This window comes from Equus przewalskii, chromosome 7 (genome assembly GCF_037783145.1).
Source record: "Equus przewalskii isolate Varuska chromosome 7, EquPr2, whole genome shotgun sequence".
Lineage (NCBI taxonomy): Eukaryota > Metazoa > Chordata > Mammalia > Perissodactyla > Equidae > Equus > Equus przewalskii.
Window position 1 is genome coordinate 24,828,247 of NC_091837.1, and position 27,897 is coordinate 24,856,143.

The window sequence follows — 27,897 nt, forward strand, 5'->3', positions numbered from 1 at the left end:
GGGTCAGCTCGTAGTAGTGATGCAACACCGTATCAAAATATTGCATATAATTTATTTGAAAAGATGCTGAATTTGTTCCCAAGTACAACTGTAAAAAGCTGTTTGGGACCCAAACATGTTTAAATTCCCATCTTTCACAGATATAGAATGTAAGTTTACAAATGTTCTGGAAGGCATCTTCGTTAGTGGTGAGCCACGCAGGATACTCCTGCTAACTGCTGTTTCTGTCTTCTTTGAGTTCTCTTGGTAGTTTGCACTCCATTTGGCTTGATCCTGTCGAGGGGAGGCAGCTCACGTTCCCCACTGGAAGCCTGATGTGAATTCAGCAAGGGTTTCCTGCCTTCCTATGAGGCACCATATGCAACACATGTCCTGAGCAGCTGTTAGTCACTGAAGCGGCGCCTGGCTGCAGTCAGGAACACCTGCTTTTTAGACGTGCATCTCTCTAACTGATGCTTTTGGCCAATGAGGCTGGAGTGCAGAGAAGATGAAGGGACGGGGACTTGGGCACGTCTTCTATCGTTAGTCAAGTAGCCAATGATCTGACTTGTTTCTGGAAACAAGACGAAAGGTGTCTAGAAACTATAAGCACTATTTAGGTTGGGTTTTAGGGGAACTGTGAACATATTTTAGGTAGGACTGAAATGAATAAAAAAAGATTCTCCAAGACTTCTGATTTTAAATCCTTAGTCCATAGATCTTCATTAAGAAAACAGTTCAGTTTTGGCGTGGCTCATGGAGGGGTCAAGCGGGTACTCACCCTGCCCCACCTCTAGCAGCTATACGCTGGCAAGGAAAGATCCAGTGGTTATAGATACAGCTTGATGAGCTCGTCGCTGACTGCTGAGGGCGTCAACACCCCCAGGTCTGTAAACAGCAGAGTTATCAAGGAGGGGGAGGTGTAGTCCACCCACGGGTGCTCCTCTTTGAGGTCTTGTCCCGTCTGCGCAGACTTCAGAGTATCTGGCTTATACTGCAGAGAGAGGAAACATAGTTAGTCTGCCCCACAGACTGAGGGCTCTGACGTGCTGAGGCCCTGGCTCTCCGGAAGCGGCGCGAGGGCAGAGTGTTGCTCGGGTCAGCCAAATCATGGTGGCCGAGGGCCACAGATAACGAAAAAACCCAAACCATGTGTTCCCTCGTTAGTGTGCTGCGTTAACTCCTCCAGACGTCTCAAGATAATTTATTTACAGGGAACTTATACTATGTGCCAGGTACTGTGCTAAGCTCTTCCCATGGATAATCTCAGAATCGTTATAACCCTGATAATCCCATTGTACAGATAACTAAGTTCAGAGTTTAAAATGAAAGGACTCGCCCAGGGTCACATGGTTAGTAAGTGGTAGATGGGAGCTGAGCCCAGACAGTCGACTCCAAAGCCTGGACTGTTGGCCACCAGCTTCCCCTGCCTCCCAGCCCATATCTGCTTAAGCGAATGAGAGACCAAAAGACAAATCCTGGGCACAAAGTAGGTTCTGTGTGTTCAAGTCCAATAACCAAAAATTTATCTTTGTATCCCAAGTGTCGGAGAAAATAGGAACGGGAAGTGAATAAACTTATTGGAACATTCTCAGCGCTGCATTTTTCCAAAGGTTTCAGTTTAAACTCAAATATCCCCTCTAATATGTAAAACTCTTGCCTTAAACTCATCTGGGACATCTTGCTGGTTTAGTGGGAAGAGTCGTACAAACTTGAAACTTTCTGCAACCACATAAAAAGGCTTGTTCTGTGCTTTGGCGCACACGGCCATCTGGTTGGTTCCAATCTGAGAAGTCAGAGAAAATGGAAAGTGAGATCTTATGGCACATCTCAAGAGGAAGCACCAAAGTATATGAGTGAACATGAGACATGCAATTCTGGCTTTGGAATTCAATAGGAGATTTTAAAGAAAACAGAATAGACATTTCTCCAAAGATATACAAATGGCCAATGAGCACATGAAAAGATGCTCAAGATCCTTAGTCATTAGGGAAATGTAACTCAAAACCACAAGATACCACTTCCCACCTACTAGGATGGCTATTGTTAAAAGACAAAGCAACAAGCGTTGGCAGGAGGTAGAGAAACTGGAATCCTTGTATGGTGCTGGTGGGAAAGGAAAATGGTGCAGCTGCTATAGAAGAGTGGTTCCTCAAAAAGCTGAACACAATTACCACATGACCCAGCAATTCCACACCCAGGTACACAGCCAAGTGGACTGGAAACGGGAACCCATAATGATCACTGTACCAATGTTCATAGCACCATTACTTACAAGAGCCAAAAGGTAGAAACGATTCAAGTGTCCATCAACTGATGAATGAACAGAATGTGGTCTACCCATTAACAGAATGGAATTCAGCCTTAAAAAGGAATGAAGGAGCGACACCTGCTACGTGGACGGACTCTGACAACAACACGCTCAGTGAAAGAAGCCAGAGTCAAAAAGGACAAATATTGTACAAGTCCACTTATATGAGGTACCAAGAATGGGCAAAATCACAGAGTCACAAAGGAGAATAGATGGGGCAGGAGTGGATGAGGGAGTTTTTGCTTAATGCTGACAGCTTCTTTGGGGTGATGGAAAAGTTTTGAAAACAGCGCTGATGGCTGCACAACAATGTCAATGTAATTAATGCCACTGAACTGGTGGCATTAAAGGTGATTAAATGGAAAATTTTACATTATATATATTTTACCACACGCATAAAAAAACAAATGTTAAGAAATATATAAACTATAACATAACATGTTGATGTCAAATATGCTCAATTAAAAAAATTTAAAAACGTACTTTCAGTTAAAGCCTATTTTGAGTCAGTATAAATTACATTCCCCTAATTTACAGAGATCAATCTCCAAAGCAGAAGGAAACCTGACTAATCTTTGACTGACTACTGCAATGGCTTATGGGAACCGGGAAGCAACTGGACGCAGTGGTGAAGTCCTGAAGCTAATCAGGAGGAGATGAGGAAGCAGAACAGACGAGACTGTCTTGGTGTCCTAGGTCGGCAATGGCTCTCCACGCCTTGAGCAAGGAATTCTGGAGAACGACGCTCCCACCTTGTTAATAATCCCTCCGTTTTCAACAACTCCTTCAGCACCAACTATGACGAGATCCACTTTCTCCATGATGTAGCTAAGGAAATTAAAAAAAAACAACTGTTTTCTTGGCTCTTGTTAGCATCACCACCTGGAAAAATTAATATTCCATTTTGATCATGGTGAGTTCCTCCCATAGTTACCTTTCTTCAGAGGAGCGCTTAGCACAATCAGCTCTTGGCTCTGTTACCAGTTCTGTTACCAGGGGCATTAAACCCTTTTGTGAAGACAACCCCACAGTAAGAGGTATACTTCACACTGCCACCCGCACGTGCACATGTACGCATGTAACGGGAGCAAGAATTTCACGACCCAGTGTTTATCCTTACTACGTGTAGTACACTCTATTTTCTGTTCTATTTTAATACAAACAAAACAAAAATTTAAAAACCTGATCTGAAGATGGAAAAATGTTATGTAATTTAAGAATCTTTCGGGTAGGGTGAGGGTTAATTTACCTTTTAAAATGAGCATTAGTAGAATTCTTCAAAATTCTTACTCTTGAATACATTCCTAATCTCCTTAATCGTTTGTCTTATGTGTTTTCCTTCTAAGAGATTATGACTCCTATTTTCTCTTGTGAGGCACACTGACAATCCACGGGTCACGTGACCTCGGTTTTAGGCGTGAAGCCGCACGGGCAAAGAATCTGAGCGCTACTGAGGACAGCCCACGCCTCCGGGTGAGGAAGGAGCACTGCGCCCAGGTGCTGAGCCTGACCCGGCCTTTGCACCTGGCTCTTGAAGTGCACCATAATAGGACAAACGACTCCCACTCTCCCCACCAGCCTACAGCCCTGGCTTCTGCGTACACTATCAGGGCCTTATAACACGCTTGCTGGTTTACTGCAGCTATCAATTAAGGGGTGGGACGCTCCCAGTGCAGGTTTATGAATGGGACTCAAACCTTCAATCCAGAACCTGCTCCAAGCCAGCTCTGGGAGTGGGTGAGGAAAAGCGATTGTGGCCGGGAAGCTGGACACTTACCCCACAGCGGCATCCAGGACCACAGTGACAGGGACGTTGAGGTGGCAGAGGGCTTTGGCCATTTTCTTACTGAAAATGACATTTTGAGAACATCAGAGGAAGTCCCATAGTGATGTATGACGCGTCACTTAATTTGGTCAGTGATAAATCATGTTAGCTTGAAACTGAGTCAATATTAATGGATTAAGGGGAAGATCCCAAAACTCTGGACTAAGAAAATGAGCATTTGGGTTCTTTAGAAGGAAGTATGTGTTTCTGGAAAACTATATTCTTGGGGACTATGGGTAAGAGAAGCAAATTTGGAAAAAAAGAGTTTTGCTTTTATTATCTTCTGGATAAAGATGTGAATTATCTATTCTTTGGTAAAAATCTTTCAACTGACACAATCTCTCACTGTTCCTCTGATTTAACTACCAAATAAACCCTCTAGATCCCATATTCCCACGTACAGCAAATTCACAGTGATTTTCTTCCAGGGGCAGAAGCGGGCACTGGCAAAGGCAATGCTGATTGACTAGCAAATCAGGGGGCATGTTCTGGCTCCGCTCACGATTCTATCCCTCAGTTTGCTCTTTAAAATGACTGCTGGGCATGTAACCAGATGGAAAGATACTTGCCCTGATAAATCCGGCTGCGACTCAGTAATGTACACACTGAAACGCTTCTTGGCCCTCACAGCTGCTTCCAAGACTCTCAGGACCACTCTGGAGTAGGCGTGAGTTAATATTCTCTGTGGACCAAGACAGCTCTGTCAGAAGGGCAAGCGTCTCAGCAATCCCCACACCCTCGGCCACTCTAAAGCATGTTCCTGGTACCCTAAGGCTTTTCTGTATGCATTCTCACAAATCAACTATAATCAGAAAGCGATCCTGGATGGTACTCTGGGTTTTGAGCCCATATACAAGTTGAGAAAGGTTTCTGCCAGAGGAAGACATCATGGGTCTTCCCTTCCCACAGCAGGTACAGAAGGGGAGTCCCCACACAGTGCCGCTCACAGGATACAAAGCCTTTTTATCTGAAGCCCCCTTTAGGCTCTTTGGGTTGTTTTTCCTATTTCTAAGACATGGTTTGGGCCTATAGGCACCAGGAAGCTGGTATAAAATAAATGCAGTGGGCTGGGTGGGGCCAGCAGCAAAGTAGACAGGCTAAGCTCCAGCTGTTGTCACATGGTCCACTGTTGCCAAATCATCTGATTTTTCTAGAGAAGCTGAAAATCTAAAATTTCAATGTTGGCTAACTAATTTTTAAAAAATGTATAAACACTATAAACACAGGTAAACACAACCCATTTACGGGCCAGATACAGTTTGTAGACATTTACATGCAACCTATAAGGAATAGAGTACAGAGAACTGTACGCTGCAAGATGGACGGACATAGCCCTCTAGCTCCTTTCTGGGTCTCATGTGGGAGCTGGTTGGAAATGCAGGTTCTCAGGCCCCACCCCAGACCTACTGAACCAGAAGCTGCATTTTATAAGATCCCCAGGTACTGCATCCGTATGTTCCAATCTGAGCATCTCTGCTCTAAGTTTAGTCTGAATCAGTGCTGATGCAGTTGGGGATTACACGTTAAACTACACAGAGCACGTGAAGCCCGCAGAACACGGGCAGCGCGGCGAGTCTGCCAGGAGGAGAAGGCCTCAGCCAGAGGCAGTCATGACCCTGCTCCACTGGCCTAAAAATGGCTTTGTCTGCAACTGGCTCTTGCACATGCTCCCTTCACATGTCTTATGTCATTTATTTAATCACACACTTCAAAGGCCGGGAAGAGGTAATAAAACAGAGGGCAAGCTTTCAGAGTCGAAATGCAAGTCAGTCATTTTATGGTCGGTGCAGCCTTAGACGGCAGAAGGGAGGTCCGCTGCCGGGGGAGACGCGTCCGTTTTACTGCCCTTCAGCTGGGAGAATGACTGAACTTGCAGCTCCTGTCTTTCCTCGCTTACAAACACTTGGCAGCTTTGCATCTTGGTAACAGCATTTGAAATGAAGTTAAAAAGAAAATCTCACACCAGGGCCCCGCTTCACCAGGAAGACAGTCGGTATTACCCAGGGATGAGAGCTGCTCTGTGCTGATTCAATTCAGATTTAGTACATATCCAATAATAAAAATACTTCTTTAGCAAGACACCTTATCAAATCCAGAATCATCCATGCTGTCCCAATGTTGTTCTCTGCCTGTTTGAAATGACAACCATCTGTAATATCTCCATTTATATAGTGCTTACTATGAGCCAGGCACAGTACAGAGGCTTACACATACCATCTCATTATTCCTCATGACAACCCTGTAAGGTAGGTACTATTATCACCCCTATATAATAGATGAAACAACTGCAGCACAGAGAAGGTAAGTAACTTGTCCATGGTTACACAGCAAGTAAGTGGCAGAGGCAGGATTTTACCCCAGGGGTCTAACTCCAAAGTCCTTGCCCCCAATTCCCACACATGGTGAAAACCTACTCACCGCCCCATCTTTGATGAAAGTATGGCACAGATCCGCAATTTTGTTTCTCGACAGTGATATTCTCCTGAGAAAAAGCTCTCCTCGCTCAATCATGATCTCTTTACATTTGGAGTAATCCTATGAGGGAAGAGCCAAATGAGGGGAACTGGAAGATCCGGGGAAGGCTGAGAATGTTTGTAGCCAAACAGAGAAGCAGAAAGGTAACCCGAGGGAGGGCGGGGGCTTACAGAGTATTCCAGGGAGGTAAGGCTGATGAAGCGCAGGAAGAGCTCGCCGCCTGAGGACACGGCCACGGAGGAGTCCACGCCACACAGGGTTTTTATGGCCCTGGTGAAATTTGCTCTCAGACCCTGGATTGTCTCCCCTGGAATGATCACACAAGGAATGTGATGTTCATTTTAGTATCACTGCCCCTTGTTGGGTCTGCGATTCATTCATTCATTCAACCAATCTTTACTGGGTGTATACTCTGTGCCAGGCACTATTCTAGATGCCAGAGATACATCCGCGAACAAGACAGACAGGGTCCCTGCTCTGATGGAACTCCCTTTCCAGTGGAAGATGCAGACAATAAGCAAGCACAGAGAAAAATAAGCAATTTAATTACAGATTGTAATGACAGAAAAAAGCAGAATGATGAGAAAGGTAGAGCTACGTTAGACAGAGTTAAGAGGGATGGTCTCTTGGAGTGGGGGCTATCTAAATTGAGACCTGAGTTAAGAAAGGATCCAGCCACATAAAGATCTGGTGGGAAAGGTTCTAGGCACAGACCATACCATGCAAAGCCCCGAGATGGGAACACATTTGGTGTGAGAAACAAAGAGAGGTCAGCATGGGTGAAGCACAGTTCAATGAGAGACAGTGTGGAAGGAATAAAGGAAATTAAGCAGCAGCGGCAGGAGGTCTGTGAGGTGGTGCAGGTGAGCCTTATGTGTTTGAGCGTTACTGTAAGTACAATGGGAAGTCACTGGAGGTTGTCCTATAGACATATGTCTCTGGGCCAGCCTTTCAAAGTAAAGAAGGCTTTATTTTGCTTATACAAGATGTCATGCTATACCTAGACTCTTACATTTAGGATGCCTGAATCAGTAGGCAATGAGAATGAATGACATTAATACCAGAATTTATTCTGGAATGTTCTCTGTAGCAGCTGCACAGAATCTGGCACAAGACAGAAGCTTAATAAACACTTGTAAAGCTGAACTACTGCTAGAATTTAAGCTTCATGGTTATCTGGATATAAATGGTCACTCTTGATTCGAAGTATATTTCATTTATGAAAGGGCACCCATTTAATGATACCTCGAGGCTCTCTCCAGGTTAAAAGGAGGACTGAAATGAAGGAAGAAGCTGAGCTTGCGGCTACATTACCTTATGTAGGCACGCAGACATCTCTCACTTTCTGCACTTCTAACAGTTATTAGAAGACTTTCCTAACAGGCAGAGTGTTTGAGGACGACACTCTTACCTTTATCTCTCTTCAAGTACTCCAGCAAAGTCCGGATGGCAGCCACTGCTGAGGCCATGTCAGGATCTTCTTTCATTTGAGACTTAAAGTATTCAATTAACTCTGGGAAGAGAGAAAAAAGTGATTCATCAAATTCATTTAGCAGGATGTAAGGCCAGAGAGCTTGTTAATGATTTTTGACCTTAAGAAGAAAACTAATTTTAAAAACACTTTCTTTTCAGGGTGTTTGGCTTCAGGGACATTGTAAATGTTGATGGGAATAGAGATGACAATATTTGCAAGCTCTTTCTCTTTCATTTTTAAAAAGCTATCTGTATACATACAGTGGCATAAAATATAAGCCTCACCAAATGATAGTGAAAGATCATTCTCTTCTTATCCTTGACCCCAAGTGCTGAGAGGATCCCAGAGTCAGCCACCTTACCAATTTCTTCAGCACCCCTCCAGACAAGTCTATGTGAAGTCAAGCCTATTCACCTACGTACATATGTACATGTATGTGTATGTAGAGGTCCACCTCCCTCTTATTTTTTTACATGAAAGGTACTACATATATTAGTTTGTCCTTGTTTTCCTCTTAAAAAAACACCTTGGTAACTATTCCAGATGAGCACATCAAATACGCCTTTTTCTTTTGATTCTAGTACCAGATCCAGCAGTGCAGGGGGTCTTACTTATACTTCACATACCAGGAAACCAAGACTGTGAAGACCTGCACACTTCGTCCGAATCTCACTTTTTTGGAGAAGGGCACTGGAAAGCGTGGGGAAAAGGGGATGTTTGGGGATACCCCCAGGACCCATCTCTCAGATACAGGCGCATCGAGATGAATTTAGCTGTGTTAGAGAAAGCACATCCAGCCCAGCAGCCTGAGCTTGGAAAGTGACCTCTCCTGGAGCCCAGACTGGGAGGTGCGAGGCGGACGGACCCCTGCGCGGCTCCGCTCAGGCCCAGCAGGTCCGTCCCATCCCGATTTACCCTTGTCATCCATGGTGCCCTCCGGACCGCGGAGCCAGACCGGGCCGACCAGCCTAAGCCGCCTGGATTGCTCCCGCGACCGCGCGGACTCCAACACACACCGACTGACAGCGCGCGGCTCACCTCCCCGCCCCACTTCCGGCGCTTTGGGGGCGGGGCCGTGGGTACGGCGCGCGGCCTGGGCCAAATTGCCTGCGCGTCACTCGGCGGCGCCGGAAGTTGGAGTGCACGGGATCCGGGAGACTCGCTGGAGAGCGCTTGGCTGTGCGCTGAGGGACCTTGGCCGCCATGGTCTCAGACGGTGAGGGCTGCGCCGGGCGGGACTCGGACCCTGGGCTTAGGCGGCATCGACCCGGCCAGGACTGGCCAGTTGGGGTGTAGTTCTTGGGCTGAGTGGAACCTGTTTGGTCTTTAGAGGAATAGCGAATGTACTCATTCATTCATTCACTAAATCTTTTTGGGTCGCCCGTCTGTGTGCCAGGCGTTACTTTTTGTATACAGTACTTTTTGAATACAGTAGAGAACAAGACAGACAGGGCCCTCATGGAGGTTACAGTCTAGTGCGAGAGACGGACAGTAGGCAAGTAAATAAAGATAGTTTCGAAGGGTGACAAGAGCTATGAAGACAGTATAATGGGGTGATGTGTTAGATTGTGATTAGGGGGCGATCAAGGCGGAGCTACTTTAGACAGGAGTCCAGGGAAGACCGAGATGTTGAAACTAAGACTTGAATGACTATGCAAAGGTCCCCTGGAGTTGAGCCACTACATATACTAAGACAGAAAAGGGAAACCTGGGGTTAGAGGAAGGTGGAGACACTTTGATTCGTACATTATACCATCAGTTATAGAGCTGGGTATCTTAAAGGAAGAAAAAAGAGGCCAGGGTGGCAGGAGCAAGGTGGGCTAGAGGGATGAGATCAGAGAGCGAGCCAGGTGCATGGCCCTAGTGGGCCATGATAAAGAACTTGAGCTTTATTTTTAAGTGTATTACAAAGCCGTTTTAGGGTTTTATACAAGGAAGTGTTACTATCTGATTTCCAGTTTTAAAAGGTCACTTTGGCTGCTGTGTGAAAGATGGACTCTGGGGAGCAAGAATAGACGTAGATCCTTTCGGAGGCCTTGACAGTTGTCCATGCTTCCTTTTATCTGTTGTAGTCACACCCTATGAGAGAGGCAGACCAGGCATGGCCCTTGTCTATGAAAGAGGAGGTAGAGACCCATAGAAGGAAATTCACAGGGACATCCCATGTGTATGGATACACACCTCTTCTGACAGGCGACACTTTATCTTTTTCTCAGGCTTCTTGGTAGTAGCAAGGAATGGATGGCTCTCAGAATTGTGGGATGGGGCTTGATGGAGAATAAGACCAAAGACTTAAGTGCTTAGGGGGAGGGGGATGGGCGCCTGTGGGAGACATGGTTATTAAGTGTCTCTTCTGTACTGGGCACTGTGTTGTGTGATTTATATGTATTATGTCTTCCCAGGACTAGCAAAAATCCTCATTCTTTAAGGAGTCCACAGTGTAGTGGGCAGGGTTGGGAAGAGGTCAGTAACACAACTAACTATAAAATGAGGTAGTGAGTGTGAGTGTCATTAGAGGAGGGTGAGTGCTGTGGGTGGTCAGAACTAGGCAGTGGGGCAATGGAAAGCCGCAGCCTTTAGAGTCAAGCAGATCTGACTTCGAAGCAGAAGCAGGACCGTTGGGCTTTGCTACTTGCTGGCAGACTATGCGACTTAGAGCACATTACAAAGTTGAGAGTTATTTTCAAAATAAGAATACCATATTTCATCTAATCTAAGACTGTGTTGATTATGAAATGTGCTTTTATTTAATGTACCACTAAGACAGAAAAGAAGGCTGCCACTCTTAATCGTCAGATACCATCCTAATTTCAGCAACTGTTAAATGCGAAAAAAAAGGAGAGGGTACATGTTATAATTGATGAACGCAATGCTGTGTCCCCCGATGGGTTGTTGTCAGCATGGAATGAGCTTACAGGATTACATATGTCAGTGCCTGATACAGAGGAGGGTGACATTCCTGCTCTCCTGAGATGGGGGAGCCAGGACCTGTTAGAAGACCTGGGGGAAGAAAGAGGTGGCATTGGTTTGAGGCCTTGAAGAGTCAGTAGGGTTTGGATATGTAAGCAGAAATCAAAGACGGGTGAGGATTATCCTGATACAGGAGACAGGGAACTGCGGGAAGGAAGGTATGGGGGCAGGAAAGGCATTACTGCTCTTTGTTATTAAGTGAGCGTCCTGGGTTTTTTGTGACAGTATGTGCTTGTGGGTTCATATGTCTCTTACCTCAATAAGAATATAGGCTTCTTGAGGGCTTGGACCCAGTATCTCCGACACCTAATACTGGTACTTAGTGTAAATGTTTGTTGAATGAGTTAATGTGTTAGGTTAGCTTGTTTAGTTGTGTCTGTCACTTTGGAGAGCAGCCTAATTCCCTTTCACAGTAAAATCTCCTTTACGTAGGAATTGCTTTTCCCTCTTTGGTCTTCACCTTTTTAAAACTGGTTCCTAATCACAGTTGGCCTTGCTGCTGGGTGATTTGATGGACTCGGGGCAACATTGATTCCTGTGTCTCCCTTTAACCCCTGCATGCCCGAAATTCTGCTGCTAGTGATTCTCACTGCTGGTTTATCATTACCTTCTCTCCTTGACCAGGCATTTAAAATGCATGTCTGGGCTGGCCCGGTGGCACAGTGGTTAAGTTCACATGTTCCGCTTTGGCGGCCTGGGGTTCACTGGTTCGGATCCCGGGTACAGACATGGCACCACTTGTCAAGCCATGCTGTGGTAGGTGTCCCACGTATAAAGTAGAGGAAGATGGGCACGGATGTTAGCTCAGGACCAGTCTTCCACAGCAAAAAGAGGAGGATTGGCAGCAGATGTTAGCTCAGGGCTAATCTTCCTCAAAAAAAGAAAAAAAATGCATATATCTTTGGGTTTGCTTAATAGATATTTATCGAGCATCCGCTATGGCTAGGCAACATACTACAAGCAGAAATAAGCAGTGACAAAACAAACAAAAATTCCCCCACGTGGCATTTAGATTCTAGTGCATGAAAGATGCAGTGGTGCAGAAAGCAGGCAAGAGCTTGCCAAGGCCCCACAGAGCTTTAAATCTTTAAAAGAACTTGGCCTTCTGTCAGTCTCATGCTTTAGGATAATAGACATGTGAAGGCATATAGTGGTGCTTGATCTGGATTTAAGTTACAAATTGGGAACGCTTCCTTTGATTCACTTTCATGAAGCTAATGTTTTTCATTTTTCGTTAATGTTTTCAGAAGATGAATTGAATCTTCTAGTTATCATAGTTGATACCAACCCAATATGGTGGGGAAAGCAAGCATTAAAGGAATCTCAGGTAAGATTGCTTGAAGAAGCCTTTGGCTAATTCTGGTTTAACTGAGTATATGTTTATATTGCTTTTTAAAACCAGCTTTATTAAGGTATAATTTACATACCATAAAATTCACCCATTATAATGTACCATTCAATGGTTTTTTAGTAAAAATCACAGTAAAGTCGTGTAACTATCACCCCAGTTCCGTTTTAGAGCATTTCTAGCAGCCTAGGAAGTTTCCTCCTGCCTGTTTACAGCCGATCACTATTTCTACTCCACAGTCACAGGCAGCTGCTGGTCTGCTTTCTGTCTCTATATTGCCTTTTCTGTACATTTCACATATTGATTCCATGTAATATATAGGCTTTAAAAAAAAACTTTCTATTTTGAAATAATTATAGCCTCACAGGAAATTGTAAAAAATGGTACAGAGAGGTCCTGTGTGCCCTCGCCCCAGCTTCCCCGACTGGTGACATCTTATGTAACTGTAGTACAATATTGAAACCAGGGAATTGACATCGGAACAATCAATAGACCATATTCGGATCACAATAGTTTTACATACACTAGTGTGTGTGTGTATGCGTGTGTGTGGTTCTGAGCAGTTTTAGCACATGTATGGATTTGTGTGACCACCGCCACAATCAAGATACAGAACTCTCCATCACAAAGGAGCTCCCTTGTGCTGTCCCGTATAGTTGCTACACCTTCGCAGTCCCTGTCCCTGACCCTTAGTGATTACTAGTCTACTGATCTGCTCTCCATCTCTGTAATTTTGTTACGTAAATAGATCATACCGTGTGTAACCTTTGAAGTTGCTCTTTTCACTCAACAGAATGCCTTTGATCCATCCACGTTGATTCATGTATTGAAAGTTTGTCCTTTTTATTGCTGAGTAGTATTCCATAGTATGATGTACCGTAGTTGAATCATTCACCTATTGAAGGACATTTGGGTTGTTTCCAGCTATTACATAAAAAGCTGCTCTGAAAAGTTATGTACTGGTTTTTGTGTGGACGTAAGTTTTCATTTCTCTGGACTAAATGTCCAGTAGTGCAACTGCTAGGTCATATGGTAATCACATGTTTGGTTTTTTAAGAAACTGCTCTAGGGTATTGTACACAGAGGTATCATTTTACATTCCAACCACAAAGTATAAGAGATCCAGTTTCTGGATCCTCACCAGCGTTTGGTGTTGTCACTGTTTCTTATGCTAGCTATTTTAATCGATGTGTAATGATACCTAATTGTGCTCTTAATTTGCATTTCCTTCATGGCTTGTGGCATTGAACGTCTTTTCATATGCTTATTTGCCATCTAGATAGTCTCCTGAAATGTCTTTTCATGTCATTTGCCCATTTTCTGATTGGATTGTTTGGGGTTTTTTAACTATTGAATTTTGAGATTTATTTGTATATTCTAGATATGTCCTTTGTCAGATATGTGGTTTGCAAATATTTTATTTGCTGGGTCATATGGTAAGTTTAGATTTAACTTTTTGAGATGCTACCAAACGTTGTGAAAGTGGGTACACTGTTTTCCATTCCCGTCGGCAATGTCTGAGAGTTCCAGTTTCTTCACATCCTCTCCGACGTTTGTCTGTCTTTTTGATAACAGTCATTCTACTCAGTAGGTGGTAGAATCTCATTGTGGTTTGAGTTTGCATTTCTTTAATGACTAATGATGGTGAGTCTTTTTCATATGCTAATTAGCCATCCATATATTTTCTTTGGTGAAATGTGTATTCGGATGTGATGCCCAGTATTTAAATTGGACTGTTTGTTTTCTTATTATTGAGTTGTAAGAATTCTTTATGTGCTCTGGATATAAGTCCTTATCAAATATTTGATTTACAGATATCTTCTCCTGGTCTATGGCTTTGTGGCTTATCTTTTCATTTTCTTAATGGTGTCTTTTTAAACAGCTTTATTGAGATATAATTGACATAAGTAAACTGTACATATTTAAAGTGTTCAATTTGATGTGTTTTTACATATGATTATGTTTATGAAATTATCACCACAATCAAAATAATGAACACATAGATCCATCATCCCTAAGAGTTTCTTCATGTTCCTTTATAATTTATCCTACTCACCTCTCTCTGCCTATCTCACCCCCAGGCAACCACTGATTTGCTTTCCAGCACTATGCATTAGTTTACATTTTCTATATTTTTATATAAATGGAATCAGGCAGTATGTAGCAGTATGTAGTGGGTTTTTTCTGGTCTGGTTTTTTTACTCAGCATAATTTTGCAGTTTGTCCGTGTTGTTACATGTATCAGTAGTTCATCCCTTTTCGTTGCTGAATAGTATTCCATTGTATGGACATACCAGGACATCACTGCTTATTACCCTTTTACTCTCCAGAAAGACTGTCTTATTTTGCACTCTCCCCACTGGCATATTGAGAATTCCTTTTTTTCTTTTTTGCCCCAACACGAGATGCTCTCTTCCCTTGTTTTATCTTTGGCCAATATGATGTACCCAAAGAAATCATCTCCATTTGCCTTCAGTGTCTTTGATGGCCCTTCAGATTTCTCCCTTGGAGCAGTGCCCATTTTTCTCTTTGAGCATTCCTTTTTTTTCATGATTTGTGGACACTCTTTGTATTAAAGTTGACCCATTGCCTGTCATATGTTGCAATTATTTTTTTCCAGTTTGTCTTTTCCAATTTGTCTTTCACTTTTGTTTATAGTCATTTTTTTTGCTATATAGAAATTTTAATTTTTTTAAATGTTTTCTTTAATAGGTTGAAATTTATCAATGTTTTACTTTCTGCCCAAGGTATTTTTTTCTTTAAGAGAAACATGCCTTATTCCAGGATTATAAAAATATCCACCTATGTTTTTTAGTAACATTATTACTTATGAGAATATCAGCTCCATGAAGCTCTGTCTCTTTAAGAAGGGACAGAACACAGAACGGGTGTTTAGCGTTCTTAGTGATTGAATTGGAACCTTTCACAAATCAACTTAATCAATATGTATTGATTATGTACTCCACCTGTAGCAATAGTATGCTAGTAATTTTATCATGGAAGATGTGACGTGTTTGCTATTCCCTAAATGTTATGCAGAAAATACTTGTGGAGTATTGTATTGATGTAGAGATGATTGCATATAAGTAAAATTAAAAAGCTGTAGTTTTTAAGTGTTTTTACTTATGGAGGCAAGAACTCCTGAGCATATTTTTAGCAGTGAATAATTGTCTGAAATTTAAAGGAAATCGTGCTCATTTCCAGGACCTGATACAGTTTTTTGGATAGCTAATTTACCTTTCTAATGTCTTCTGTTTTTTTAACAGTTTACTTTATCAAAATGCATAGATGCAGTGATGGTGTTGGGAAATTCTCATTTATTCATGAATCGGTGCAACAAACTCGCTGTGATAGCAAGCCACATTCAAGAAAGGTATGGCCCTTTGTGATTACGCTCCCTGCTGAGGGCTTAACGTTTGAGACATTTTTACGCCAACTGGCATGTATTATTTCTACTCTCTGTTGCAAAAAATTTTTTTTCTGTACCAGTGAGCAATACTCACAGCGTCAAGAATGGGTATGAATATTGAAAACTTCATTAGCTGATGTATAGTACCTGTGCACATTTAACTTACACAGATGCAACTATATTCTCTAGGCAAACGAGAGAATTCTCAGATCAGGCAGGCCGCTCCCATCTCTGCTCTACTCCTGGCTCTCCCCCGAGGGGGGGATGGGAGGTGTGATTCTGCGTTGCCTTTAGCCATCTTGGCTCCTGTGTACCTCTCACGGTGTGACTATTTCATGGATCTGTGTGTGGTTTTGGTGTTTATAAATAAGGATTTTTCTTCTACTGGCTCCTAAACCCGAGCCGACTGCCCCATCTGGTGCTCAGCTGAAGAAACTGACCTTTTCTAACACTGGTGTAAAAACTGGCTATGTTAGAGTCTCTGCAAGATGGTGCTTGGATCTGCAGCTGTTGTGCAAATATGGACATGTATACAGTCAAGATTTCATAAATAATTTTGACCATATTTACTTGACTCTTGTCTACCAGTATATTTCATATGAAGTTAGTGAATAGTTCTTAGATTTTCTCGGTTCTTAGGGCTGCTTCCTTTGGTGTGTCGAAAGAGCCAGTGGGCCAACCAGTAGGTGCTCCTACCCCCATCATCACCATACATTGTTCTCAGAACTGCATGCAAAAGATGACGCTGATTTCGTTAAGATATCAATAAAAGCTATAACAGGCAAAGTTTTCATTTTTTAAGAAAAATCAAAAAATGTGTTTTACATGATTACTATAAAAGTCCTGAAGCACTAGGAAAATCTTTTCAGGGACCTTTGACCCAGATTTTTGTTACTAGAGTAGATAAGTATACCTCAAATAAAAAACTAGTAGTAAGTTGGAATTTGGTATGAATGTCTTCCAGTTGTCCTCTGAGAAAGTAGAGTGAGAATCGCCCTGAAGCATTTTAAGAGACCATAACCCAATACCTTCTGTATTTCCTCTCATTTTTCAGAAAACAGTGGAATAATCAAAACATTCTATAGTAGTAGCCTCATGTTTGCCAGTTTGTCTATTTTATATATTTTTAAAAAATGAAATTTATTATAGACTCTTGTGAGTCCAGAATTAATGTGGTTTTTGTTTGTTTTCTCTACTGAATTTCATTTTGATGTTTAGCGCGCGCACTGAGTCCTGGTGTAACTAGGTGTTTTTCCCCTGCTGTTTCAGTCGATTCTTATATCCTGGAAAGCATGGCAGGCTTGGAGACTTCTTCGGAGACCCCGGCAACGCTCCTTCTGAATTTAATCCCTCAGGGAGTAAAGATGGAAAATACGAGTTGTTAACAGCAGCCAATGAAGTTATTGTTGAAGAGATCAAAGATCTAATGACCAAAAGTAAGAGCTTTTTTTCCTCATTATTCCTTTGCAAATATAGTTGAATGTAGAGGTCCTTGAGGCTCAGAGTTGGAAGATTTAAGGTTCTTGATACTATCTATTTGCATTCTCTCTCTTCTCTTTTTTAAAATCCTGTTCATCAAAGCCGTTGCTTTATTGCAGCATTTGACACTGTTGACCAGCCTCTGCTTCTGGAAACACTCTGGCCTCTGAGGACATCCTGTTGACCTGTTTTTCCTCTTTTTTGGGCCATTCTTTCATTTCTGACTTTTCCTTCACCTTTTCCTTTAAAATATATATATTTTTATTCTGCTTGTTGTTTTCGTTTCTTTTCTTCCTCTGTATGTTCTCATCCACTCGTCTTTAGTTATCATTTATATATGAACACTTCCCAATCCAGCCTTTCTTTCAAGCTGCACGTTTCCAGCGGAGTGTCCCACAGTCTCATTAGCCTGCCCCAGACTAGTTTCTTTATTTTTTCCCCTCAGTTACACCGTTTCCATTCCCAATTTCTGTCATCCCCATCCATCTACTTTTCTAAATTCAAAGCTTTCATTTTTTACTCCTTTCTTCTCACATCCAACATTTAATCAGCTATGAAGTCCTATTAATTTAGTCTCAGAAGTACCTCCAAAATCTGACCCCTTATTATCTGTCATCCAGCTCCGCCGTGGGGCTGCCCTGTGCATTGGAGCATACTTAGCATCATCCTTGGCCTCGACCCATTAGATGCCATAACATCCTCCAGTTGTGACAACCAAATTTGTCTTCATATTTGAACCAAATATGAAGAACCAAATGTGTCTTCAAACTTTGCCAAATGTCCCCTGTGGGGCACAATTACAGGTCGAGGACCCTTGCTCTAGATTGTTGTAAGAGCTTCTGCTCACTGACTCCTGTCTCTCTCCATTCAGGTTTTTCCCCTCAGCCTCTAGGCTTAACGTCCTAAAAATCAAAGCTGCTCTTCCCCGGCGTAAAGGCTTTTACTGGGTCCCTGTTGCCTGCAGGCAGTGGTTTCAAACTGTAGCCTGTGTCAGCATCACCTGGGGGGAGAAGGCAACTCTTTAGCCACAGAAAGTGGGTTAGCGGGTTCCGGGGCTGGGGAGGAGCAGGGAGTGATGGCCTGGGCCCAAGTGATCTTTTGGGGTGAGGGAAATGTTCTGAAATTGGATTGTAGTGATGGTTTACAATTCTATAAATTTACTAGAAATCATTGAATTGTGCACCTAAAAGGAATGAATTTTATGATCTGTAAATTATACCCCAATAAAGCTCTTAAAAATCACCTGGAGGGCTTGTTAACACAAAATGCTGGGCCCCACTCTGTGGTTTCTGATTCAGTGGGTTTAGGGTGGTCCCAAGAATTTGTGTTCTATTGAGTTCCCAGGTGATGCTCCTGCAGCTACAGGGGTCCAGAGCCACCCTTTGAGAACCACTGGCCTCCAGGGTAAAGTCCCAGCCTCTTGGTGCGGTGGTCAAGACCTTTCCTGGTCTGCCCTCGCCAGTGGGGTGTCAGTGCTCCTGGACCAGCTGCAGGCCCTGTTCCCACAGGGGGTCCATCTGCCTTCCCCCCTCTTCAGCTGCTGGTTTAGGATTTTGATTTTCTTTTTTTTTTTTTTTTAAGATTTTATTTTTTCCTTTTTCTCCCTAAAGCCCCCCGGTACATAGTTGTGTATTCTTCTAGTTGTGGCATGTGGGACGCTGCCTCAGCGTGGTCTGATGAGCAGTGCCATGTCCGCGCCCAGGATTCGAACTAACGAAACACTGGGCCGCCTGCAGCGGAGCGCGCGAACTTAACCACTCGGCCACGGGGCCAGCCCCGGATTTTGATTTTCTTAAGAGTGAGTTTTTTTCACACAAGACTCCAAAAATTTGCAAACTTCATCCCTACTTGCCACAGCCAGAGGAGTTTCTCCAGTCCTCCTTCGCTGGCCTGGCAGCTCTCTGAGTGGGGTGGGGGAAGGAGGAGGTGGGAAAGGGCTGACAGGGAGGCTCAGCCTGGCCAGGGGCCACTGTGTAGGCTGCCTGCAGTTACACATGACCTTCTGCACCATTTAGATCATTGATAAGCCTGAACCTTTCCAAATGACACCAGGATGTTTTTTGTTATTTATTTTTTATTGTGGTAAAATATACATAACATAAAATTTACCATTTTAATAATTTTTAGGTGTCCAGTTCGGGGCATTAAATATGTTCACGTTGTTGTGTAAACATCACCACACTCCATTCCTGAACTTTTTCATCACCCCAAAGTGAAATTCTGTCCCCATTAAACAACAACTCCCTATTCCCCACCTTAGCCCCTGACCACCAGGATATTTTAAATTGAGTAAATTGCTTATTTAAGCATTACTGAGAAGAAATTGCTATCTATGGTTTTAAACCCAGTTTGAAAATATCTGATTTCATTCATGAAGAATACTTTGGTTTGAAAATTTTAGTTCAAGAAAATACCTAACAATTCCCTTTTTAATGTTTTTTATTATTTGTAGGTGACATAAAGGGTCAGCATACAGAAACTCTGCTGGCAGGATCCCTCGCCAAAGCTCTTTGCTGTATCCTTGGTGTTGAATCCTTCAGAAGGCGTCTTCTGTAATAAACGTATCTTGGGATATTTCTTAGAACCTCGGATGCCCATATTGATGAAGGCATGAGTATTCTAAAGTGGTGAGGAATCAAAAAGGAGTTTATCTTGGCTTTGAAACGTTTTTAAGATAAGCTGTGAGAACTTGAAATGGGAAGAATGTGAAGACGTCTAGTTTCTCCAGTATGTCCTGCTCACAGTGAATTCTTCACAATGCTTACTTGTTTCTTGTTTCGACAAATTGTAGAGATTCCCGCCCCCCCCCCCCTTCTTCCTTGAGTTGGGAGAGTGTTTGATTATAAAAGCATTTACTGACCCTGAGGCTTAATAAATGAGTGGCTGTTTCTCCACAGGCCAGCAGGTTATTTTGTAGTTAGCAGAGTCAACCACACTTTCCTAAGCATTTTGACGTTAACCCTGTTTGTGGATGGTCTCCCAGTCTTATGTAATTTACCGTGTGTGTTTTGGACAGTGCTCAATGACTCCTCTGTCTTAGGCTTTGGTTGGGGTGCCGGATCATCTGTGTATGGTTTTCAAATTCGTTACCCGTTTGATCGGCTTACTGATTTACTTGTGGTCCCAGTATTCAAATCTAGGACATGGTGGATAATGATAGAACAATCAGATCTTGGTAATTTTAATTTTCTGGGACAAAGATCATCTTTTGGTCAGGTTACAAGCCCAGTTGATTGCAGAGTCAGTAATTGGAAACCTGCAGTCACTCTTGTTTTGTATGTTTATCATAGGAAACAGCATTTCCTTTTTCAACTAGGTGGATGCTGGGTTTATTTAACTAAAATGTGAGGTTATTTTTTTGTTTACTATAAATATTTATGAAATTAAATAATATTTTTAAATTCCTTAATGCTAAGAAATAAGACATTCATAGAATGAACAAGGAGGTTAAAGGTAGGAGCCTGCTTTTTTTATGAGAATTTAATTCTTATTTTACAACTGTAAGTTTGGTGGACTATCTAAAAATTGGTTAGAAAAATCTAATAATATGTTTAATAAGATTCAGTTAAATTTAAATCTGTTTTTATCTCTTTATAGATAATCAGGAAATGAAATCAAGGATATTGGTAAGATTAAAAAAGCAATATTATGTTTATAGACTATCACCAATTAGAAAACATAAGAAATAAGACCCATTTCTAATAGAAGCAATAAATATTAAGTATCTAGAATTAATTTAACAAGCAATATGTAAAACTGATTATGATGAAAAACTGTAATTCTGAGAGACATAAAAGAATAAATGGAGAGCCTTATTTTATTCTTGGGTGTCAATTTTTCTAAAATTAAACTGTAAATTCATTGCAATTTCAGTCAGAATGTCAGTGAGACTTTTTTTCTGGCAGAGTTGGGAGATTTAAAAAGAAATTCACCAGTTTGTCTGGAAGAATAATTCAATGAGAATAGCCAAGAACTTTCTGAAAGAGAATAATGAGTAGGCACTTGCTCCTTTAGGCATTAAAACACGTTATAAAGCCACAGTAACTGGTTTTGGTACAGTAGTAGGCAAACAGAAAATGGAAAAGACTAGAGTCCAGAAATAAAACCGGGTACACAGGGGAGTTTGGTTTCTGACACAGGAAGTACTTTAAATTAATGGGAAGAAAATGGATTATTCATAAAAGGTGCTCGGCCAACTGGTTGGCTATTTGGGGGAAAACTGCCAGATCCCCATCTCACTGCTGACACCTGATACAGTCTAGTAAAGATCAGACATTTCCATGTGAAAATTCAGGACCTAAAAGCTCTGAAAGAAAATACCTGTTTGTAATCTTGGGATGGTGAGTACCTTGCTAAGCATGATGTGAAACTTTAAAGGAAAGCTTAAGACCTCAAAAAAATAAAACCCCAAGACAGGAATGAAAGGAAAACTCTTAGGAAAAGTGGAGGGTACTCATTATAGCATTGTCTAAAACTGGGGATTGGAAACTGCTACGTGTCTGCTGTACACAACTGGCTACATCCACGAAGTCAGCACGAAGGTTGATACGTCCAGATTCACTGACGTAAGATTTTCCCCCAGATGTTGTAGACTGAAAAAGGAGGTTGCAGAACACTAGATAGAGTGTCGTCCCTCTGTGTGTGCGTGTGTTGGGTGTGAGTGGACATATGTGCTCACATACGTGCTCTCTAGAAGGACCTCCATCAAGCTATTGATAAGGATTATCTCTTGAGTGGTAGGATTTGGGGGAAATTTTTACAGTCATCTTTACACTTTTAGGTATTATTTAATGATACTAACTAGGAATTAAATTAGAAAAATAATATTGGTTGTGGTTTGCAGTAGATTGTGATGACATGTGAGTGAGAACACTAGGGTGTGCCTGCAAGTGTTAACATGGATGTGATTATCAGGTGATAAAGGCTGCAGAAGACACCGCATTGCAGTATATGAACTTCATGAATGTCATCTTCGCAGCACAGAAACAGGTGAATTGAGAGCATTCTTTTTAAAGAATATTTGTTTCATAATGAATTAATTTCATTTTCTGGATGACCTACTTAGAGAGGTATTCTGACTAAATGGCCTTATTAAAGGATTAGAATCTAGAATCTACATTTTGTACTAGTCATTTCCCTATTTTGGGTCCTGGACCCCATGAGAATCTGATGGGTCCCCAGAAGACCGCACTGAAACACAGTTTTGCATATGGCCTCCTGGTATTCCTGTAACCCCATTTAGCCCCTCCTCAGAGCCCAGGCCGAGCATCCCTGCTTTTACAGTTCGCTGCATACCTTGCGTCAGTTTCTCTCTTTACTCTAGTGAGTTCTTGCAAAGATTCGATGTTTTTACTTTGCAAATAATTGAAATGTTCAGAGGAATTATCACTAATACATTTTCTTCTTTAACATGTTAAAAAAAAACCCTTTCTTAAAACTTGAGTTTTAACCTAAAATGCTGCTGTAGCCATGCAAAGTATTCTCCATCTTAGAGTGGCAGCATGATGTGGTGAAAAACCCTGGGCTTTGAGGACTGGGAGACTGCGGCTGACAGCACTGCCTCCCCCTGGCACTGTGACCACAGCCTGGCCAAGGCCTGCGTGCTTCACTGTAAAATGCAAATCAAATATCTACCGTGCAGAGTTTATCGTGCATATTAAATATGCCATTTTGAGAATAGAGTCTGGCATATAGTAGGTTCTCAGTGTAAGATAGTCACAATTGTTACTATTCCTGTAATATCTTTGGAATGTTCATTTCAGAATATTTTGATCGATGCCTGTGTTTTAGACTCCGATTCAGGACTCCTCCAACAGGTATGTTTTCAGCGAATGCTGGGCGTTGGCGGTTACGAAAGTAGGCTGTGCTCTGTTGCCTGTTACGTGCTTTTCACCAGTCTTCACACGTTGTTAGGAAGTAGCCTGTATGATGCGGTAGATTAGAGCACTGACATCTCTCTAGTCCCTTTCAAATTTTTATTTATATTTTACATAACAACTTGAATGACTTTGTAAAAGTAATTCACACATTAAAACAAATTCAAGCAACACAGAAAAGTGTTTTTAAAAAGGGTAGAAAAAAAAGATCCCTTCAAATGCTATCATCTAAAAGTTACCATTGTTAATGTTAGATAAACAGCATGACCAATCTCTCTGTCTACTTCCAGATGGAAGAACAGATCGCTGAGCAGAGAATGTCGTCACAATAGAATCATGCTCTAGATCTGTGCTGTCCCAAAAGTAGTCGTATTGAGCTCTTCAAATAAGTCTCGTCTGAATTGAGATGTGCCATAGGTATAAAATACACACTGAATTGCAAAGACTTAGTATCAAGAACAGAATGTAAAGTGTCTCATTAATTATTTTTATATTGATTACATGTTAAAATGATAATACTTTGAATATATTGCTAAATAGAATGTTATTAAAATTAATTTTATCTGTTCCTTTTTTATGCAGCTAGAAAATTTAAAATTACGTATGTTGCTTGCATTGTATTTCTGTTGGACAGCAGCATTAAATGTTGCTTTTTAACCAAATGTATGAAACTGAAATTTAATTTAACCAAAAATGGGAAAAAACCTGAAACTAAGACTGAAGAAATTACCGAACTTTAAATGTTTTTTGACCACAAGAAATATTATTTCCTAAAAGATGAGTTAGAAGCACAAAATTGGAAATCCCTGAGTTTAGGTTACTGCTGGGGATGAGGAGTGGGAAAGGGAGAGAGAGAACCAGAAAAGTACACGGCGCCAGAGATTCTGGGCTTGTCCTGTTTCTTACGCTTGATGGTAGGTACACGCTGTTTGTTGGGAATGTAAAGTGGTACAGCCTACTTGGAAAACAGCCTGAAACTTCTTCAGAAAGTTAAACACAGGGGCTGGCCCGGTGGCGCAGCAGTTAAGTTTGCATGTTCCGCTTCTCGGCGGCCCGGGGTTTGCCTGTTCGGATCCTGGGTACGGACATGGCACCGCTTAGCAGGCCATGCTATGGTAGGCGTCGCCCATATAAAGTAGAGGAAGATGGGCATGGATGTTAGCTCAGGGCCAGGCTTCCTCAGCAAAAAGAGGAGGACCGGCAGTAGTTAGCTCGGGGCTAATCTTCCTCAGAAAAAAAGAAGAAAGTTGAACACAGAATTACCATGTGACCCAGCAATTCCATTCTTAGATACACATCCAAGAGAAAATGAAAATGTGTCCACACAAAAAATTGTATGTGAATATTCCTAGCCATGTGATTCTTAATAGCAAAAAAATGGAATTCAAATGTCCGTCAACAGATGAATGGATAAAGAAATGGTGGTCTGTCCATACACTGGAATATTATTTGGTCACAAAGGAACGAAGTACTGATTCATGCTACAACATGGATGAACTTGAAAAACATTGTGCTAAATGACAGAAGCTAGATACAAAAGGACACAGTTGTGTGATTCCATTTATATGAAATGTCCAGAATAGGCAAATCTGTAGAGACAGAAAGCAGATTAGTGTTCGCCAGGGGCTGGGGAAGGAGGGATAGAGAGCGACTGATTAATGAGTATAGTTTCCTTTTGGGTTGATGAGGATGTTCTGGAACCTAGATAGTGGTGACAGTTGCACAACTCTGTGAATATACGAAAACCTAGGGAATTGTACACTTTAAAAGGGTGAATTTTATGGCATGTGAATTATATCCCAAAGCTGTTATTAAAAAATATAATGAAAATGAATAAACATGGCAAGAATGAAAATTTATCAGTAGCAAAAAAACAGGAGAAAGAGCGTACACTGTCCTGTGCTACAGTCTTCAAGGGGGCAAGGGTGTTGGCCGGGGGGAAATAAGATCTTTGAACATCTTGAGATGCAGCTGGAAGTTTCTGGTCCTTACTCACTCTGGGAAAACCTTCCCTTTTAATTTGCTCTCAAATCCACCTCTCCTTTTAGAGACCTGAAGACGTGCAGGGGAGACGTAAGTCCCTCTGGGAAACCTCAGTAAGTGCTGGTTTGGCAGAGAGCCCTTCTGTATCTTGCAGGCTTGTGACATCACAGGGGGACTGTACCTGAAGGTGCCTCAGATGCCCTCCCTCCTGCAGTATTTACTGGTAAGGAAACGTCCGCAGTGAACCTAACATGGTAGAGTGAGACCCCTGTTTCCTGGGGAGTGAGTGCGCACGATGGCTGATGTTAGTGATTGGAAGAAAGGAGGAAGTGGGTGACCTGAGGTTTCGAAGCTGTGAAGGTGGACTTCAGGTGGTTGGTCTTTGAACCCTGTGAGCTGTATGCAGAGTGTCATCTGACTGTTACAGAACAGTGCCTGTATGTGTGGGTGCTCAGTAATTGTTGAATGAATAAATGTGCAGTTCTCAGTAGACATTTAAGAAAAATCCTAATTTAGTATTCTCCTTAGTATTGACTGACTAATATCTGATATCTGTGTCCTGACTTCTGTTATTTTCCATGTTTTAAATAAAAACTCCTTGCTCTTTTTTCTTTTACAGTGGGTTTTTCTTCCTGATCAAGATCAGAGGTCTCAGTTAATCCTCCCACCCCCAATTCATGTTGACTACCGGGCTGCTTGCTTCTGTCATCGAAATCTCATTGAAATTGGCTATGTCTGTTCTGTGTGCTTGTCAAGTAAGTTCATTTACTGGATCTTTCTCTTTTTCTGTATGGGGGGCGGGGAGCAGAAAATACCTCAACTGTGTGGTTTTTAAACCATCTCGTTTGTTTTCTGTTTTTTAAATTTACAGTATTCTGCAATTTTAGCCCTATCTGCACTACGTGCGAGTAAGTATCTTTGAGGTTGTGTGGCCGCCTCACCCTTTAGAGATTCAGAGCATTAAAAAGTGTTTTCCTGTCTCATTCCAGGACAGCCTTTAAGATTTCTCTACCTCCCGTACTGAAGGCCAAGAAAAAGAAACTGAAAGTGTCTGCATGATAATAAAAAATTTCCCCCCATCCTTTAGAGCTATTAACAGAAATCGTATGGCGGAATCTTTGTTGGAAAGGCTCTGAAAAAAATACGGATGTGTGTAAGATAATTTTTAATGAAATTTCTTACAAGAAATATTTCTAAAACCTCATCCTCATCTTGTGCTTCTCGGGGACTGATTTATTTGAGGGAGTCATTCTATGTGATATATCCTGAAATCTTTTCTGACTGGTTTTTGTCCAGAAAGGAGGAAGAAAGCAGCACTCTATGGCTTTTTTTAATGGGATGATGGCTCGTCAGTGAGTCCTGACTGACTGTAGGCTGTCAAACATGCTCCCCAAGGCCAGGTGCTTCCTGTGGCACACTCGGCATGTGAGATTGGAGCACAGGCTTGGAAAGAGTGGCTGTTTATGCAGTAATGGCATTAATCAACATAGAACATCTTCCTTGAATCAGCAGTTAACTTTGACAATAGTCATGTAGATAAAATCCTTATTTTCTAAATTGAGATTTAACTGCAGGTGTTAGCACATAGTTACTGTTTCGTTTGACATCACTACTTGTTTGGACAAAGTTATGCAAATAATAATAATTTGTCAACTGAATAACTACAAAATCTGACTTTAAATGAGTGAGGAGAGTGAGTGCAGTAGTCTGGTAGCAACTTTTTCTTCAAAAACCTTTGTGTGACGAGGTTACTTGTGAAAGCTAACGTTTGAGTTCAGAGGGGGAATTTCCCAGGGGGAATGGATTCTTTACAGCTAAGTGTAGCCCCCAGATAGAATTCTTTCCTTTTTTAATGAGGGGAGGGGAAGTGTTAATATTGGAGAACTGCTCTCTAGAAGCTTTGGACTTCATACTGAAAACTTCTGTAAGTTCAAAAGAAAAATTATGTGTAATTTCAATAATAAAAAACTTATTTTTCTGTGTAATCTTGAAGTTATTAAAAGTCCTTTTAGGGCCAGCACCATGGTCTAGTGGTTAAGTTTGGCGCGTTCTGCTTTGGCATCCCGGGTTCACGGGTTCAGATCCCAGGCACAGACCTACACCACTTGTCAGCCATGCTGTGGTGGGGACCCACATACAAAATAGAGGAAGACTGGCACAGATGTTAGCTCAGGGCCAATCTTCCTCAAGCAAAAAAAAAGTCCTTTTAAATTCCAGCATATTGTAGGAAGGGTTTTCAAGAATGGTCACTGATTGGGTTTGTTTTTAAAAGTATATTGACAAAAACCTATTTGTGTACACAACCTTGTATGTAAATAGATTTTAATTTTCTCTTTATAGTATCTCAGAAGCTGAGTCTCATTTAAATAATTTGGTGTTTGGTTAGATTATTTCAGGTAGATTTTGTATTCTGGATTTACAATTTTGTTAAATACACAAAAATTTTCGTGATTACTTTGCAAGTATTTGTTAATCCTAGAGTTTGAGAATCTTTGAAAAATAATGTTTAATATTTCATAGCCTAATTAAGTAATGGAAATAATTATTTTAAGTCTAGGAAATAAAGCATCATATATCTAAAAAATGAAATATTTTAAACAAGCTGAGAAGGTTATTATTACTTTTCCATTTGAAATGTTTTATGTACTGTCTTAGTTCTGTTTGTTTTATTTGTAACTGTTATGTTTATGGTTTATTTTATATAAATTTTTATAATAAAATAAATTTTCATATTTGCTTGAGTTATTTCCTCTCACTCGTTTGTTTCA

At 41.6% G+C, this 27,897-nt stretch overlaps 2 protein-coding genes across 2 annotated transcripts; one reads left to right on the forward strand and one right to left on the reverse strand.

Annotated features, from left to right (window-relative positions):
* Positions 1-32: 32 nt before the first annotated feature.
* Positions 33-9,133, reverse strand: EIF2B1 (eukaryotic translation initiation factor 2B subunit alpha). The gene is made up of 9 exons (XM_008518511.2): positions 8,980-9,133; positions 8,002-8,103; positions 6,761-6,897; positions 6,534-6,650; positions 4,685-4,797; positions 4,068-4,136; positions 3,043-3,118; positions 1,640-1,765; positions 33-973 (listed from the first exon to the last, which is right to left on the reverse strand). The coding sequence occupies exons 1-9, from the start codon at positions 8,990-8,992 to the stop codon at positions 809-811; spliced, it is 918 nt and encodes a 305-aa protein (XP_008516733.1). The 5' UTR covers positions 8,993-9,133; the 3' UTR covers positions 33-808.
* Positions 9,128-27,870, forward strand: GTF2H3 (general transcription factor IIH subunit 3). The gene is made up of 13 exons (XM_070629268.1): positions 9,128-9,280; positions 12,282-12,361; positions 15,649-15,755; positions 17,061-17,227; positions 19,723-19,785; positions 20,694-20,723; positions 20,868-20,896; positions 22,185-22,259; positions 23,033-23,086; positions 25,284-25,352; positions 25,749-25,884; positions 26,001-26,037; positions 26,119-27,870. Exons 1-13 carry the CDS (start codon positions 9,268-9,270, stop codon positions 26,186-26,188), a joined length of 930 nt encoding a protein of 309 aa, XP_070485369.1. The 5' UTR covers positions 9,128-9,267; the 3' UTR covers positions 26,189-27,870.
* Positions 27,871-27,897: the final 27 nt, after the last annotated feature.

Excerpts from the sequence above, each read along its gene's own strand:
- EIF2B1 (XM_008518511.2), bottom strand. Across the intron at positions 3,119-4,067 it reads GTCCTGGATGCCGCTGTGGG|CTACATCATGGAGAAAGTGG; the intron begins GTAAGTGTCCAG and ends TAATTTCCTTAG. Across the intron at positions 974-1,639 it reads ATGTCCCAGATGAGTTTAAG|TATAAGCCAGATACTCTGAA; the intron begins GCAAGAGTTTTA and ends CTCTCTCTGCAG.
- GTF2H3 (XM_070629268.1), top strand. Across the intron at positions 12,362-15,648 it reads AAGCATTAAAGGAATCTCAG|TTTACTTTATCAAAATGCAT; the intron begins GTAAGATTGCTT and ends TTTTTTTAACAG. Across the intron at positions 17,228-19,722 it reads CAAAGATCTAATGACCAAAA|GTGACATAAAGGGTCAGCAT; the intron begins GTAAGAGCTTTT and ends TATTATTTGTAG.